General features: G+C 46.3%; 4 protein-coding genes across 5 annotated transcripts; 2 read left to right on the plus strand and 2 right to left on the minus strand.

The window, feature by feature from the left end:
* Nucleotides 1-18: 18 nt before the first annotated feature.
* On the plus strand, nt 19-3,912 carry narfl (nuclear prelamin A recognition factor-like). 2 transcript variants are annotated; one of them, XM_057861675.1, is made up of 11 exons: nt 19-173; nt 1,335-1,430; nt 1,501-1,644; nt 1,726-1,855; nt 1,917-2,051; nt 2,114-2,232; nt 2,608-2,737; nt 2,802-2,874; nt 2,956-3,093; nt 3,169-3,326; nt 3,462-3,912. In XM_057861675.1, the coding sequence occupies exons 1-11, from the start codon at nt 108-110 to the stop codon at nt 3,701-3,703; spliced, it is 1,431 nt and encodes a 476-aa protein (XP_057717658.1). In that variant the 5' UTR covers nt 19-107; the 3' UTR covers nt 3,704-3,912. The 2 variants fall into 2 exon arrangements, with proteins under 2 accessions (XP_057717658.1, XP_057717657.1); XM_057861674.1 differs by having other exon boundaries at nt 1,723-1,855; nt 3,462-3,880.
* On the minus strand, nt 3,780-8,705 carry LOC130904281 (hydroxyacylglutathione hydrolase-like protein). The gene is made up of 8 exons (XM_057816943.1): nt 8,510-8,705; nt 8,382-8,446; nt 8,061-8,178; nt 7,892-8,000; nt 7,708-7,811; nt 5,725-5,826; nt 5,569-5,648; nt 3,780-5,505 (listed from the first exon to the last, which is right to left on the minus strand). Exons 1-8 carry the CDS (start codon nt 8,612-8,614, stop codon nt 5,355-5,357), a joined length of 834 nt encoding a protein of 277 aa, XP_057672926.1. The 5' UTR covers nt 8,615-8,705; the 3' UTR covers nt 3,780-5,354.
* A 152-nt stretch (nt 8,706-8,857) lies between these two features.
* LOC130932197 (hydroxyacylglutathione hydrolase, mitochondrial-like) lies at nt 8,858-12,861 on the minus strand. Its single transcript, XM_057861676.1, has 9 exons — nt 12,371-12,861; nt 12,061-12,236; nt 11,922-11,986; nt 10,254-10,371; nt 10,092-10,200; nt 9,918-10,021; nt 9,743-9,844; nt 9,594-9,673; nt 8,858-9,517 (listed from the first exon to the last, which is right to left on the minus strand). Exons 1-9 carry the CDS (start codon nt 12,453-12,455, stop codon nt 9,418-9,420), a joined length of 939 nt encoding a protein of 312 aa, XP_057717659.1. The 5' UTR covers nt 12,456-12,861; the 3' UTR covers nt 8,858-9,417.
* On the plus strand, nt 12,358-14,905 carry fahd1 (fumarylacetoacetate hydrolase domain containing 1). Its single transcript, XM_057816944.1, has one exon. It carries the CDS (start codon nt 13,014-13,016, stop codon nt 13,677-13,679), a length of 666 nt encoding a protein of 221 aa, XP_057672927.1. The 5' UTR covers nt 12,358-13,013; the 3' UTR covers nt 13,680-14,905.
* Nucleotides 14,906-16,339: the final 1,434 nt, after the last annotated feature.

Consider the following 16,339-nt stretch of genomic DNA (forward strand, 5'->3'; position numbering starts at 1 on the left):
TGCTACAGAATGATTGATATCCTGTCATTGCTACTGATCATATAACCGTATTGTCCTTGTTTACGACAAGAAAGTAAACAACGAATCGCTTTACGGCAGCAGCAGATATGGCTTCTGTCTTTAGCGGCGTGTTACAGTTGACAGATCTGGACGATTTTATCACGCCGTCTCAGGTATTCAATTTCATTTTTTCCCTCTTTCCACCCGCGATTAGGTTGGTCGAGACGACGTACTTCTGTCTTTTGCTCGCTTCCGTCGAAAACCAAGCAATTCCGTCCGTGTTATGTCATACAAAAATACCATCCTTATCATCATCATATCTCCGGGAGGCCGTTTGGTGAGAGACAGAAAGGGGGTTATTTGATGGGAAAACATCGCAAATGTTGTGACTTTCCCGCTGTTACCGACGACTTAACCCCTCGTTGATCTCATATTCCGTATGCATTCATTGTCCTCCGGTTTAAATGGAGCCGTTTTCACTAAAGCGTTGAATTGAACTTTAAACACCAAATTTCATATTGCTTGAACCAATCTTTTGTCCTTCGCCACAATATGTTTCAATATAATGGCGGCTCATTTTGACCCGAGGCCAATAACTGCGCAATAGGATGCAGATGAGTCATGGTGACTTGAGCTTCTCTTTTTCCTCAAGTCAATTAAGTCTACTTAATTGTGTAAACTATTTATTACTAATATGATGACTTTAGTCCATTGTTTTTATTTTGCGATCATGATTGCTATTTGAAGCCATTTTAAAATTGTATGATGACATTTGACCTCAATAGGGCACTCGGTAAAAAAAAAAACTCAAGTGTTTTCGGGGACCCAGAAATGATCCAAGGATTTGATCGAAAATCAAAACGATAGGAAGTGATCCGGAATGCTCCAAACATGACAACAGAAAGTGACTAGTAATTGAAGCGAAATCAATAGGAAATGATCCACAATGAAAAGGAAGTGACCCCCAAAACAACAGGAAGTGGACCAAAATCAACATGAGAAGACCCAGAATCAATGGAAACAACCAGCAGAAATACGTTCAAATCAAAACAAAGTGAAGTAAATTCAATGGGATGTGACTGGTGAGAGTTGACCAACCGGCAGAGTAGCGCGCCATAAGTTTAAATGTTTTTTTTTTTTTTTAATAACTACATAAAAATAGAAATAACATCATTGTATCATTATAATTGATATTAGTTGTAATACATTTTTTAACATTGTCATTGATCACTTCTAGTCATCATTTTTGTGTATCATTTGATTGGAGGGCCGACGTTTGCACATATGATTCAGTCTTCTGAGCTTCAGGGAAGAATTTTTTATTTCTTCCTTAGGAATGCATTAAACCTGTCAAAGTGGAGAAGAAACAAGGCAAATCGGTGGCCAAAATCCAGATAGAAGATGATGGCAGTTATGTTCAGGTCAACCCAGTGAGTACCGATGAAACCTCTTGTATCCATGCAACCTTTTGATTGGCTTTTTTTTTTTTTTTTTTTAAAGGCCGGGGAGAAGGAAAAACTCGAAAAAGCAAAGATCACGCTGAACGACTGTTTGGCTTGCAGCGGATGCATAACATCGGCCGAAAGCGTCCTCGTCGCGCAGCAGAGCCACGAGGAGTTCTTTAAAGTCTTGCGCAACAACAAGGTATTCATCCATGAACTCATCGGCCCGGGTGGGATGGAACGAACGAACAAACGACGCACCGTATGACGCTCCAAAAAGCAGGCGGGCGAGACGGAGAAGAAGGTGGTGGTGGTTTCGGTGTCGCCTCAGTCCAGAGCGTCCCTGGCCGCGTTCTACGGCCTCAGCGCCGGCCAAGCGGGGAAGAGGCTCACCTCCTTCTTCAAAAGCCTCGGTGAGGATCGCCGAGCTCGGAGGGGTCCGTCCCACAGCTTTTACGAGCGCGGATTCCGCAGGCGTAGGTCACGTCTTCGACACGGGCTTCAGCCGGACCTTCAGCCTGCTGGAGAGCCAGCGAGAGTTCGTGGAACGTTTCCGAAGGAAGGAGGGCGACGGCCGAGGCTTGCCCATGATGACGTCGGCGTGTCCGGGTAAGGCGTAGCGGCGCCGCGTCGGCGAATTGGCCCCGACCGGCCGCTGCTTTTTGACTCAGGTTGGATCTGCTATGCGGAGAAGACGCACGGCCAATTTATTCTTCCCTACATCAGCACCACCCGCTCCCCGCAGCAGATGATGGGCTCGCTGGTGAAAGGATATTTTGCTGAACAACAGGTATTAACGAGCGTACATTCCCAAAAAATCCCTCCTTCATTTGAGACTGGATAATAAATGAAGCCTTTACTGGGCACTTGTTGGCTTCCGTACGGCCAATCCAGTTTGACCGGGAACGATCGCCGCCGGACCCTCCCGGTCAAAACGGATCAAACTTTTCACTAAAAGGAGCATGAGCGTTCGTAGCCGCCGGTCTAAATGAAGTACGCGGCAGGCAAAGAGTTAATAAGCTGCCGTGTGCGCATCCATTTAATGGCAGTATCAGAAAAGGTTCCATCTTGTTTAAAGGACCGTGAAGTTTTTTTTTTTTTAAACTCACGATGCCTAGTTTGAACAGAAGACGGCACTCGAAAATTTCTCTTTGCGCGTGGTCAGGGTTTGAGTCCGCACCAGATCTACCACGTGGCGGTGATGCCCTGCTTCGATAAGAAACTGGAGGCGTCCAGGTCGGACTTCTACTTGAGCAAAGCCGAGAGCAGGGAAGTGGACTGCGTCATCACGTCGGGTACGGCTTTTCATTCCATTATGGTCTGAACCTAGCAAAAACATCTTTTGTCTTGCTCCTTTAGGAGAAGTTCAAAAAATGTTAGAAGAGGAAAAAGTGAGTCTTAACGATATACCGGCCGGACCTTTAGATACCATGTAAGTCTCGACGTCGGGCTCGGCGACTCCTTTTTTTTAATCTCGACATCGCGACTCGTACTCACGTCAATCTCGGTCCAGTTTCAGCAACGTGAAAGACGGCGAGTTCCTGAGCCACGCCGGCAGCGGCTCGGGCGGTTACCTCCATCACGTCTTCACTTACGCGGCCGAGCGCCTATTCGGAGAGGAGGTCAAGGAACTCACCTATAAGACTCTCCGGTCAGCACGCCGACGCTTTGCGGTCACGTTATAGGCTAGCTTCTGCTTTACGTTTGCTAACCCTAACCGCCGCAGGAATAAGGACTTCCAGGAGGTGACGCTGGAGAAAGACGGAGAGGTGGTTCTGAGTTTCGCTTCTACGTACGGATTCCGCAACATCCAGAACCTGGTGCAAAAACTCAAGAGGGGAAAGTCGCCGTACCACTTTGTGGAGGTGATGGCCTGTCCCTCGGGTAAGTGTACGTTTAGGAAAAATGGCAGCCATCCGTTTTGAGGCAAAACGGCTCGGCCGGATATGACCGTCAACGGTGGCGAGAAGCGACAGTGTTTACCGCCTTCAATGTCACGCCGGTTTCCCCGAATGTCAGGGTGCCTGAACGGCGGCGGGCAGCTGAAGGCCGCCACTGGCGAGAACCCAAAGGAGCTCCTCCAGAAGGTAGAGGCGCTCTACCGAGCGGAGGAAACCCGGGCGCCCGGAGACGACGCTCGCGTGGCCCGACTGTACCGCTCGTGGCTGGACGGCGTGGGCGAGGAGCGCGCCCGAGAACTCCTTCGCACCGAATACCGCGCCGTAGAGAAAATGACCAACGGGCTCGCCGTCAAATGGTGACTAACTTGCGGCGCCTTTGATAAGGCAAAAATAAGAACGTCTATTTCAAAGTATTAAGCTCATTGTCAATATAGTATAAATATGAAGCGGGTAATGTCACCTTTTAATGTAATAAAAGCACAAATATATTTTGAACAAATAAAAAGATCTACAGCCATTCTATTTGTGTATAGCGATAGTTTGAGTCAACAAGGGTTGCCACGATGAATCAACACGAATTTTCGAACCATAAATTGACAAATCCTCTTAGGGACTAATAATGGTACAGTGCCCTCCATAATTATTGGCACCCCTGGTTAAGATGTGTTTTTGAGCTTCTAATATATATATATTTTTTTTTTATTCAAATAATATAGGACCTTAATGGAAGAAAAGAGAAAAATCCAACCTTCAATACAAGTGCATTTATTCAGTGGGGGAAAAAAATCCCACAAAGAAATAATTATTTGACATCAAGGGTCATTGTCTTGCTGAAAGACCCAGTGACGAGGCATCTTCAGCTTTCGGGCAACAGATTTTGATTTCAAATGTCCTGGTATTTCAAAGCATTCATGATGCCATGCACCCTAACAAGGTTCCCAGGGCCTTTGGAAGCCAAACAGCATCACTGACCCACCCCCGAACTTCACAGTGGGTATGAGGTGCTTTTCAGCATGCGCATCTTTCGTGCCACGCCAGACCCACTTAGTGTTTGGTTCCAAAAAGCTCAAACACGGTCCCAGTTGAAGCCCCAATACCGCTTGGTGAACTCCAGACGTTTGCGTTTACGATTGTGAGTGTGGAAAGGTTTTCTCCGTGCATGCCTCCCAAACAGCTTGTTGGCGTGTAGACAGCACCTCATACCCATTGTGAAGTACGGGGGTGGGTCAGTGATGCTGTTTGGCTTCCAAAGGCCCTGGGAACCTTGTTAGGGTGCATGGCATCATCAATGTCTGTTGCTCGAAAGCTGAAGATGGGTCGTCACTGGGTCTTTCAGGAAGACAATGACCCTAAACATATGGCCAAATCTACACAAAAATGCTTCACCAGACACAAAATCAAGCTCCTCCCATGGCCATCTCAGTCCCCAGACCTTGTTTTGTTGGCAAAAGGGGGTCGTACAAAGTATTAACACCCGGGCTGCTAATAATTGTGACACACATTATTTGATGTCAAATAATTATTTCTTTATATGGGATTTTTCCCCCCACTGAATAAATGCACTTGTATTGAAGGTTGATTTTTTCTTTTTTTCCATTAAGGTCCCATAATATATGAATAAGAAAAAAAAATTATAAGAAGCTAAAAAACACATCTTAACCAGGGGTGGCAATAATTATGGAAGGCACTGTATATGACAAAAAAGGGGAGGGGCAACAGTAAATATTCTTTTGGCTTTTTTAAATATGAAAAAATATTCAAGGAAATTGATTTCTGTTTGTCGTCCCTCAATGAAAGCAGATTGGAATTCAAGAGACCTTTGCAAACATCTACTTTTCCAGCTAAAGCGTAAAGGCCTGCCTGACAAAAATAGCCCCAAAGCTAACAAAAACGCTTGTTAGCGATGATGAGCGGCCGCATCAAAAATGCATATTGGTAAAAATTTAGAAGCGTTTTTCAGAGGTCAGCGTCTAACTACTGCAGATCAAATCCATCGACACGGAGCTGGACATCAGGGTCTTAGCAGCCCCCACTTCAAGGCCAGCAGGACCTGCGGAGGAAGCCTCTCCTTGGGCTTCTTGAACTTGTCCTTCTCCTGGCGCAGGACCCTCAGCACTTCCACGGGGTCCGTCTTCCCCGTGAACTTTTGCACCCCTTCCTCCCTGCGTTCAAAACAAATGCGGCGTCAGACAAACGTCTGGCGAGGCGAGGCAAAGCTCACGTACGTGAGACGGAGAAACGGGTTGTATTGGAATTCCTCCCGCAGGGTGGAGGGCACCGTCGGCTTGTCCTCGTCATCTCTCGCCTTTGAACGCATACGGCAGACGTTTGTGATCAGAGTGGAATTTGTGATCAAGATGGAGGAATGTGCAGTAGCCCACCCTGGCCCAAGTCAGCATTTCCTGAACCTTCTTGTTGTCCGGCTCCACCAGCAGAGCAAACTTCAGGTTCTTGACGGTGTATTCGTGTCCGCAGAACACTTTCTACGGCAGACGGAGTTAAATAAAAAGGGTGACCCAGTGGCCTGGACAATACATGAGCGGTACCGGAGAGATGCAAAAACCATCATGAAATGTTCCATAAACAATCAAATATTTGTTGTCGGCTCAAATGAAGCAGGGGATGCGATTCTATGGTCAGAAAACACGATGAGTCTGATGATGATGATGATTCTCAATGTAAAAAAAAAAACAACAAAAGAAATCCAGACTTAATGACTCACTGCTCAATCACAAACCGGAATACACAGTTCTGTGACGTGAGGGCAGCCGTCAGAAAATGTGAAAATAACATCCAATGGACAGGGATGACGAGCGTGCGTCAGGTTTGAACGGTTCGGCAAATCTAGCGCTCTCCAACGAGGATTAGTGCAGGCTTTCGGCAAAATGCTTATTCAGGGTACCCGCGGGTTATTAAAAGTATTAAAAAAGCATTGAATTTAGTTTTCCATGATTAAAGGTATTGAAAGCATTAAATTAGCTGTCGTAAGTCTGGAATTTTTTCACAGTGGTTTTAATTTTCAAGAACATCTCAGTGCAACCTAAATTATATTCGTGACGAAGCTTTTTTTTTTTTTTTTAAATCCAAGATGACGTGTAGAATTTTTACGATGCGCTGCACCTCATGCGTGCGCGCCGTTAGCATCATTAGCATTAACATCATAACAGCAGGCAATCGCACAGTACTGTGTGCTAACGCAAGGAACTGCTCAGATGCCTTAGTTGTTATGTTCGACGAAAGCCTCAACAAGACAACCAAGTCCAAACAGTTGGACCAGCATGTGAGGTATTGGATCGGCGACCAAGTCGCATCCAGATATTTTGGGTCGCAGTTTATGGGTCATGCGAAGGCAGTGGACCTGCTTAACATTTCAAAATAAGTTGCCAATTTCTCTACTTAAAATGTGTTAGATACAATAATGTATGTCTGCACGGTTTGCCTTTCAAATGAATGAATTTCGCAGTTTTAACTCAAGAGTTAGCCATGTTCAATGGGGTATTGGCAGGTGCACTAGCCTTAGCATGGATAAACCGGAGTCGTAGATTCACCATCACTCTCAGATACACAACACGGTTGACACTGTCTATTATTGGAACGAGTGCGGGGCAACGTACTAACGTTGATCTGAATAACATGGCATGGTGACAGGCAAATTATAATGTAGGTGATGGTAAAACACCTCCTGGTATATTTAAATGTTTTTCTTGATTAAATAAGAGTATGGATTTTCTCTATCTGATTAAAAGAAATGTCTTCAATAGCTAACAAAGGATTAACATGTGTTTTTTATACTCCTTGTAATGTGATTAGAAAAAAACAATTACCAAGGGAAATGGTCATGTGTAGCTTTTTTATTTTGTGGTAATTAATGGTAAACTACTCCTATTTAGTGGCTGTTTTTGAAACTTTCACTGCCAATTGCAAGCACTTTACAGTTAAGGTGGCCAATTTGACAATTACCTACCTACCACCTTGACTAGGTCCTCTTAAGAGGGAAACCTGTTGTATTGCAAAGTGTAAAATCCATTTTATCCTGGGAAAAAAATTCTGAAATGTTTTAATTGTATCTTCAATAAATGTGCATTCTTTTGTCAAACACACTTAGTAATTGAGGTTAAATTTGATGTTCAGTGCTTTATTTTTTTTAATATAATTCAATATTATCTAAATAACGGATGCGAAAAAAGTATTCATTTTCAGTTGAAATGGCATTAAAAAAAAAGGTCTAAAAGTCTTGAATTTAGATTTATCAATCCTGGGGGGACAGTGTTATTCTCGTTTTGGTGATAAAAGGTCACTCGTGTTTTCCGAGAGCCGAAATGTCACGGCGTACCGAATGCGGGTTAGAAGCCAAACGACCTTACAGTTTCCTGCGGCAGGGAGCCCAGCGCCTGAGTGAGATTGCGGTACATCTGCTCGGCCGAGCCCTCCAGAAACTTCCCGCATCCGGCGATAAACAGCGTATCCCCTACGGACGGGAGGTCGGCGTTTTAAGAAAGGGTCGCGCGGTTCTCGCGGCCGGCCGGCCGGCCGGCGCACTCGACAAACCTGTGAATACAGCGGGGGCATCGGCGCACTCGTCCTCCCAAACAAAGTAGCACATGTGTCCGGCGGTGTGGCAGGGAGTGAACAGGCATCTGACGTTGATGGAGTTGAACTGCAAAAAAAAAAAGAATTCAAATATCAAAACGGAATATGTCGGCTTCCGTTTGCGTACCTTGAGTTCCTGAGCGTCGGTCACTTTATCGGTCAGACCGTCGATGCGCTCGTCTCCGCCGTACACCTTCAGGCCGGGTATCTCCTTCAGCAAGGCCTCGTTTCCGTGAGCGTGGTCCCTACGACAAAAGCGCTCGGATTGGACACTCGCAAGGCTGCTCGTTATGTTAAGTACACTACACCAACTGCCTCAAGGTACAATGCCACTGACTTTGGAGTTTGCAGGCAGGCAGCGAAGGATTGTTTGGGAACTCACCTGCCTTACCTGTACACCAAAAAGCTGACACTTACGGTCTTTTATCGAGACGAACACATACTGTACCAGTGATGATGTGTGGTGAGAACAGCCACCAGGGTCAACTCCTCTCTCTTCACAATTTCCAGAAGCTGGAGGAGAATGAGGAAAATTTCAAGTCAGTTGCCCTGCCCGATGGAGGCACGTCGGCTCACCCTGTGAGGAACCGCGGGGTCCACAGCCAAGGCCTGTTTGGTCTGCTCCTCTATGACCAAGTACATGTAATTGTCTTCCAGGATGGAGATCACCTTTACCCTCATGGCCTCCCCTAACTCGCATACATGCGCACTGGCAGAAATCGACGACGAGGGCGTGAATTACATCGTCCGCGGTCAAGCTAAGTGAAGCTAACAGGTGAACGCTAATGTATTAGCGTCTGGACGGTTCAGTTAGCGCGGCAATTCAACCGAACGAAGTCAATAACTAAACAACAAGATAGGTTTAGCCGCCGTTGTGTTTATTGGGAAGGACAATTGACTGAAAGGCTTTCCGCTGTGTGTGTGTAACACCCGCAAAACTAGACTTTCAAAACAACATTCTTTCAGTTCAAGATATCGCGAGATGATAGCGCTAACTTCACAAGACATTTTAATCAAACCAGGAACACAGAAAACACGAACGCCGCTGAAAAAAACAAACAATTGCTTTTTCCACCACAATAATATATATTAGCTTAACGGATAAGAGTTTCTGTACATAATCAACAGTATTGTGACAAACATTAGGCCAAATGACAATTTCCGAACGATATTATTGCTTTCAGAAAGGAAAAAAAAAAAGAAAAGATACTGCTTATTTCATGTACTCTCGCACAAATGCGTGCCTCATTCACAATATCATTGAAACGCTAAGCGGAAATGATCTTGATAATAACAGTTTTAAAAGCATAAATATTGATAAAACACAACTATTGGTTTCGTTGAAAGCGGTCATTCGACGGCCATCGTCCCACAGCCGACCGCGACTTTGAGTGCCAGTTTGTAGCTTTACTTTGGGCTCAAAGTGCACAAGTTTGGTTGCAAAAGTTGGAAATGATGTCATCGTTTGGCAGTAAAAGCAGCCATCACTCTTTCGGCACTCGGAAGGCATCCTTCTCTTTACGAAGGCTCCTCATGGCTTCGATCGGGTCGGTCTGCTCGACGTGGTCTTGTACGGACTTCTCTCTGCGGAACGAGCACGTTTCAGTGACGGAGACTGATTTTTGAATATTCAAAACGGATCGCCGCTCGGCGGACGTACTTGACTCTCATAAACGGGTTAAATGTCAATTCGTCCCCCAAAGTGGACGGGACGGTGGGCTCGCCCTTGCTGCATTTCTCCTGCGGAAATCCACTCAAATCAGCTCCCGTCGACAACCGCTAGGACGGCGCGGGCGGACTCGTCCGTACCTTGGCCCAGACCAGCCTCTCCTGAATGTCTTTGTTGTCCGGTTCGACGCAGCGCGCAAACTTCAGATTGCTGACGGTGTACTCGTGACCGCAGTACACTCGCTGGAATAGCAAACACACGTCTTCGTATGCGCTAACAGGTTTAAGCTCGGCTCGTTTCCGGTCGGCCGGGTACCGTTTCGGCTGGAAGGCGGCCCAGAATTTCAATCAAGGCTTTGTACATCTGCTCCGCGGTGCCCTCAAAGAATTTCCCGCAACCGGCACTAAACAGAGTGTCCCCTGAATGAAACGAAAAACAACAACGTTTACCCTTAAGGCCGACTTGTTGGAAAAAAGTTGCGCGTCGTACCCGTGAAAACCGCCGGAGGCTCGGAGCTGTCGTCTTTGGTGACGTAGTAGCAGATGTGGCCGGTCGTGTGGCACGGCGTGAACAGACATTTGACGTTAAGTGAGCCCACCTGGGGAAAGAATGAGGTGAACAAAAATAAAAGATACACGTGACGGTTCTTACTTTCAAGTTGCTGGAGTGAGAGACTTTCTTTGTGATGGCATCGACTCGATCGTCTCCTCCGTACACCTTCAAGCCGGGCATTAGCTTCACCATCTTCTCATTTCCACCAGCGTGATCCCTTACAATAAGATTGTTGAACCTATTCACTGCTTGATCGGGGTGGGGGGACAACAACTCCTGATTGGTAGCCATTTTACAGATTTTTCTTTTTTTTAAACTCAATATCTTTTCTGGGTTTCAACCGACCCTTTTACATGACATGTAATAGCGAACCACACAAATGCCATTTTTGGACCGTGACGTTGCTGTCGTAATGCGCAAGTGGGACATTATAGACACGTACCCCCTCGCATACAATTTCTGTTTGTTTTCCCTGGTAATCTTTAACAAAAGAACATGCCGATCAAACACTGCTGCTATGAAACTTGTAAAAACGATTAGGCATTATGACATATGAAGGATGTTTCCTTCATACGTTTCCCGAAGCCAAAAACTCTGAGGAAAAATTGTGAAGAATGGATCAACTTGCGCGGACATCCAAAAGACCAGTTTAACGCCAGTTAAATAGTGTACTGTACAAATCCTATTTTTAGAGTGTGAAGTTGCCATCGTCATACGGAAGTTGGTCATTATAGACACGCCCTCGCATACAATCCATGTTATTTCGGCTCGTTTTCTCCAGTAATCTTTCAAATAAGAACGTGCCGAGTCAACGCTGCTGCTATGGAACTTGTAGAAATGATTCTAGACATTACGACATATGAAGGATGTTATCTTGATATGTTTCCCAAAACCCAAAAAAATGTGAAGAATGGATCAACTTGCGCGGACATCCAAAAGACTAGTTTAACGCCAGCAATGTGGAGCCATTCACCTTCATATGCAGTAAACATTTTGTTGAGAGCCATGGTCCTACAGAGTACGACGAGGTAAGCCATTTTGACTTATTTTTAGCGTGGCGTTTTGCTGTGCTGCTTCTGGCTGACAATGAATGACCCGAAAAAAAGGAAAAGGGGTATCTGACCGCCACTGTTACCTTTTCTGTTGTATAAAAAAAACAAGAAAATAAAAGTGTTCGTTGGCTGTCACGGAGTAGCATTTGCGATCGCAATACAAAACTAGCAATGTAAATTGCCCCCAAGAACGGTCAGAGACGTAAAACAACCAGAGGACATAATATATAAGAAAGACAGGGCATATGGTGGTAAAGGATAGATTGTTCAAACAGGATAAATTCATTGTCAGTGGCGTAAGAAAAAGGTGTCGATTAAAAAGCTACCTCTGGATCGGGTCGGCTCTTTTTCAGCCCTCGACACTCAAGCCGTCCGTCTCTTGAATTGAACATTTGTATGCTTCCACATCTTTACTGGTGAATTTGGCACCAGGGACATCATTTTTGGACAGAATTAGCTCAGTAAACATCTCGTCCGTACGCTATTCCCATGCATTTAGCACGAGGGACAAACGGGGGGGGGGTTGACCCGCCGAGCCACAATGGCTAACGTTATGAATATTAACGAGCAAAAGGGACGTGTTGCTTTTGGTACGCCATTGACAGTAGAAAAATCCAATTCTGATTCTGAAAATGTGTCCATTTCCTACTGAAATTTGCCAATAAGTGGGATGGCATCGCTGCTTGCAACAAGCAGTTGTATCAAGGCAGCTTACCAGTGGTGATGGGTGGTCAGAATTGTGGTGAGCTTGACCCCGTGTTTTCGGACGGCCTCTACAACCTGCAGCCAACCAGCAGAAAATTCAATCACATCCAGCCATTCTTATCCGCTTAGACCTTAGATCATTCTTAGACCTTAACGGGCTCCACCGGGTCCACGACAGCTGCTTCTTTGGTGTCCGTGTCGATGAGCAGGTACATGTAGTTGTCGCTGAGAGCCGGCAAGAGTTCAACCCTCATGTCGCCTTGTTCAACCAGGGAAGTTTTCCTCACGGTACTGTGCAGGAGAGCCGCCGCTTTGGCTACGGGAGCTTCGGGAAAACAGATGTTACGTAAGAGACGGCGTGTTTGTTACCAGCAGTCTTCACGTAACAACAACTCGTTTTCGAATGTCGACCAAATGTGTAAGAAGACGCTGAAATGTGCGTATTTCCTTCGTCCCTACCGAGTTTTAAGCTTGCAGCAGCTCCTATCAGAGTAGAGGCGCTCCCTACGAGTGATCTGAGTAACATTACAGTATGGAAGCTCATCACCTGGTAGGCGTGTGGAATAGAAAAGTTGTTTCGCGGTTTACTTCCGCCTCTGTCGTCATTCACCCCGCAGGCTCTACTAATCGAAATCGGGGGAGTGGATGGAGGTCTATCGTTTATTCAATGGCACAGTGTATTGAATGTGTTTTTATGCTGATCCTTCGACTATTTAGTTGATAACAATTCGGGTTCGCTGGTGTAGACGGCTTGGTTTTTGTTGCGTATGGCGGGAAAGCAAAGTACTTCTCTTTCAGATGTGGCACAAGACCGGCGCTCGTCCCCGTCCGTTGGCTCACAGCGCTCTGCATCAGACATCTAGTTACAGTGTATATATGATTTCTACACTGATACTTGCCGCCGATAATACGACTATAAAACGCCATTTGTTACGGGGAGAATACTTTTTAAAAAGAGAGAGAGAGAGAGAGAGAGAGAAATGTCTCTTTAAATGAAGGCTGTCTGAGTTCCTCCAAGATTGTCCCGTCGGACTCGCCGTAGCTTAATATTTAAGTTCGACTTTGGTCAAAGTTGACTCTGCGACTGAAACTTTTGACAACAATGTCGGCAGGAAATCTTTCCCGATTTTGGGAATGGGGCAGAAAAATCATTTGCGTGGGCCGAAACTACGCGGAGCACGCCAAAGAGCTGCAAAACGCCGTTCCCGCGGAGCCGCTGCTGTTCTTGAAGCCGCCCTCCGCCTACGTCCGAGAGGGTTCGCCCATCTTGGTGCCCTTCTACTCCGGCCAGCTGCACCACGAGGTGGAGCTCGGGGTGGTGATCGGCAAGGGCGGCTCGGCCATCCCTCGATCGGCCGCCATGGAGCACGTCGCCGGCTACGCGCTGTGCTTGGACATGACGGCCCGGGACGTCCAGGACGAGTGCAAGTCCAAAGGTCTGCCCTGGACGCTCGCCAAGGCCTTCGACACCTCCTGCCCGGTCAGCGAGTTCGTCCCCAAGGAGCGCATCCCCGAGCCGGGCGACGTCCGACTCTGGCTGAAGGTCAACGATCAGCTGAGACAGAGCGGAAGCACCTCCCAGATGATTTTCCCCATCCCTTACCTCATCAGTTACATCAGCGACTTTATCACCCTGGAGGAGGGCGACCTCATCCTGACCGGGACCCCCGAGGGGGTGTCGGCCGTGCGAAAGCATGACCGACTGCAGGCCGGTATCGAGGGGATCGTCACCATGACTTTCACAGTTGACACGAAAGATCGCCGCTAGCTCCTGATCTCAACTTAAACTCGCTGCTCGTCAAATCGTCACCTCGGCGATGTTTAGGAATTCCACTTCATCTGACACGTTTTTCCAGCAGAGGGCGGCGATAGACCCGTTTTGCATTGATTCAGGCGGAAGGTGGAAAACCAACGGAAAGCTCGACGTTTTCAAATGAGAAATTCAAAATCACATTCCTAGAAAATCAAAGCTTGTCACAGTTGACTATCAGTACAGCATATGTCACATTGTCTCTTGTCCATCTTAATCATTTGCCATTGCTCAAAAATAGGTTGATTTTGTTTTTTTTTCTTCTTCAAGATTTAAATGAAGCACCCCAAAATGACTGGAACAATTTAGCGTCAATGCAACAAAATATTTCTTGAACACTGTATTCAAAACTGTACAAATGACAAAACATGATGGATTAAGTTACAATTGCAAAATAGAATCAAATTGGTGCAAAACATCCTATTTTTTTATGACTGTATTTTGTTATGATGAAATGTTCCAAGATAAAAGCTGCGCTGTTAAAACAGAGGCCTGTCGGCCTTCAACTTGGGTGTTTGCTAGGGTTGCCGACAGTTCCGGATTGCGTGGGACGTCCTGGAATTTAGGACGTTCGGATTGGTACCGCCGGCGAACTTGAAACTCCGGCTTGTTCCACGCAATCCGGGACTGTCGGTAACCCAGTGGTTCTTAACCTTGCTAAAGGTCACGAACCCCACGACTTTTACTGGTGCATTCACCGAACCCTTTGGAATTTCATAATAAAGCCTTTTTTTTTTTTTTTTTACAAATTCAAAACCTAGAAAGCTAAAATCGCCATGAATTCCTGCTCAAATTTCTTCCAGATTTCAAATTCACGACTAATAATTTTGCCTTTTGCTGTTGATTTTCACATTGGAAAATGAAAGTCAATTTCATACTGTTCCTTTTGTTGTTTTAATGTCTACATTCTGATTTTATTGTCACATCTGTGCATCACATATTGTTTTCATGGCGTAGAATGATGCAAATGTTTATTTTCTTGAATCATCTACACCGTTCATGCTGTCTGTAGGTCTGTTATACTTCCTCATACCAAGTGCCAGTCAACCGTCCACTGAGCAAACCGATCTCTCCTCCCATTGGATAGAGGGCTAGCATTTGAAAGAAATGGAGTAAAGCCTCTAAATTGAGGGCAAACTAGTCCAAAACCTGGTCTAAAACGTCACTTTCCGAGATTGAGTTCAAAATAGGGCTCTGTGTTTCTTAACCTTCACCGAACCCCCCCCAGTTAAAAACGGCTGCCCTAGTGTTTGCACAGGACTCTGTTTGGCACTGACAGTCTATCGGACCCCGCTGCTCGCTCGGATTGGTCGGGACACGTTTCCCATGCCGGCGGTCACGCTCCGACACCAGCTTTCTGCTTCAGTACAAGAATCGGATTTGCCGCCACGAGATCGCTTTTCCGTTCCGACCCGCGCTCTCGGCTTTTATGAAGAATGATTTTGTGTCTGATCATTTGGGCTCGTTAGATGTCCCGCGGCTGGACACGTGCACTTACGGTGTGGTTTTCACAGGCCGCTCCGCTTTCAGGATCCATCTGAAGCCGTGCTACAGTCTTAGAAGTGTGAGAGCATCGCTTTCGGTCACCTATAAGTCGCCTCACGCTGAACACCAGTCAACGTGTACAGCGTGCCGGCGGCAGCGGTGCCAAAAAGTTGGGCGCGTTCAACCGCGGAATGACATTTCCAGATGAATTGGAAATGTAGCGTGCTTGTGACAACAAGCTATCCTGAGACCAGAACTCACCTAGACCCGAGACGGTGACCCTAACCCTATAACCAACGATCCAGTTCGTTTGATTTGGCGGCTGCAGTGCCTCCCAATTCAAATGAATTGGACAACATATGATGTGTTGCCACGCGAACGACGGAGAAGTCGTATAAATTGTAAGCATTTTTCTGCACTACACTACAATTTGTTGCTGTAAGTCAAAGCGATTGTACAAAAGGCCGCGGTGGGTCCTGGTCTTGGTCCGACAGGTCCAGAACAGACCGTTCAAGCGGTGAGGAATCTGCTCAAACAAGCAGCACCTGACTGCAATCAACTGATGACACTTGTAAAACACCAGATTGGTGAAAAGGTTAGATTGGAATGAAATCCAACACCCCTGCCGTGAGCGAACACAGAAGCCCGTTATTGGTTCCCCTCACAACAGTTACATTCTAAGGGAACATTTGGAAAGGATCTTGCACTTAGCTGCGTGTGCGTGTTGGGAAAATCAGCATTTTGTACATTGCGTGCGGCGCTCAACGTCACCAGACTTTGCTGTGGTAAAAGGCATGGGAAAAAAACAAGTGAGTCAGGGAGGACACATGAACGCGATCGCACACGAGACTCGCACTAGATGAAGTCTCATCACCTTTGTGACAAACTAAGCATTCGCCAGCGACAAATACCAGATGAAACCACAATGCCAGACAGTTGGTTCCTTTTTACAGGCCAAGTTAAAGCTGTGCCAAAAGCTATCCCAAATCTCTTTGATTTTCAACTGAGCAGCTGCACGCGTTGCGTCGAAAGAACCCGGCCGTGTCGCAGAACGAACACGTTCAATGTGGCCCGGGAGTTCCTAAAAAGCCACACAGAAAACAACTTCCACATCGGGCGTATTTTTACTTTTG

The sequence above is a fragment of the Corythoichthys intestinalis genome, chromosome 16 (genome assembly GCF_030265065.1).
Source record: "Corythoichthys intestinalis isolate RoL2023-P3 chromosome 16, ASM3026506v1, whole genome shotgun sequence".
NCBI classification, from domain to species: Eukaryota; Metazoa; Chordata; class Actinopteri; order Syngnathiformes; family Syngnathidae; genus Corythoichthys; species Corythoichthys intestinalis.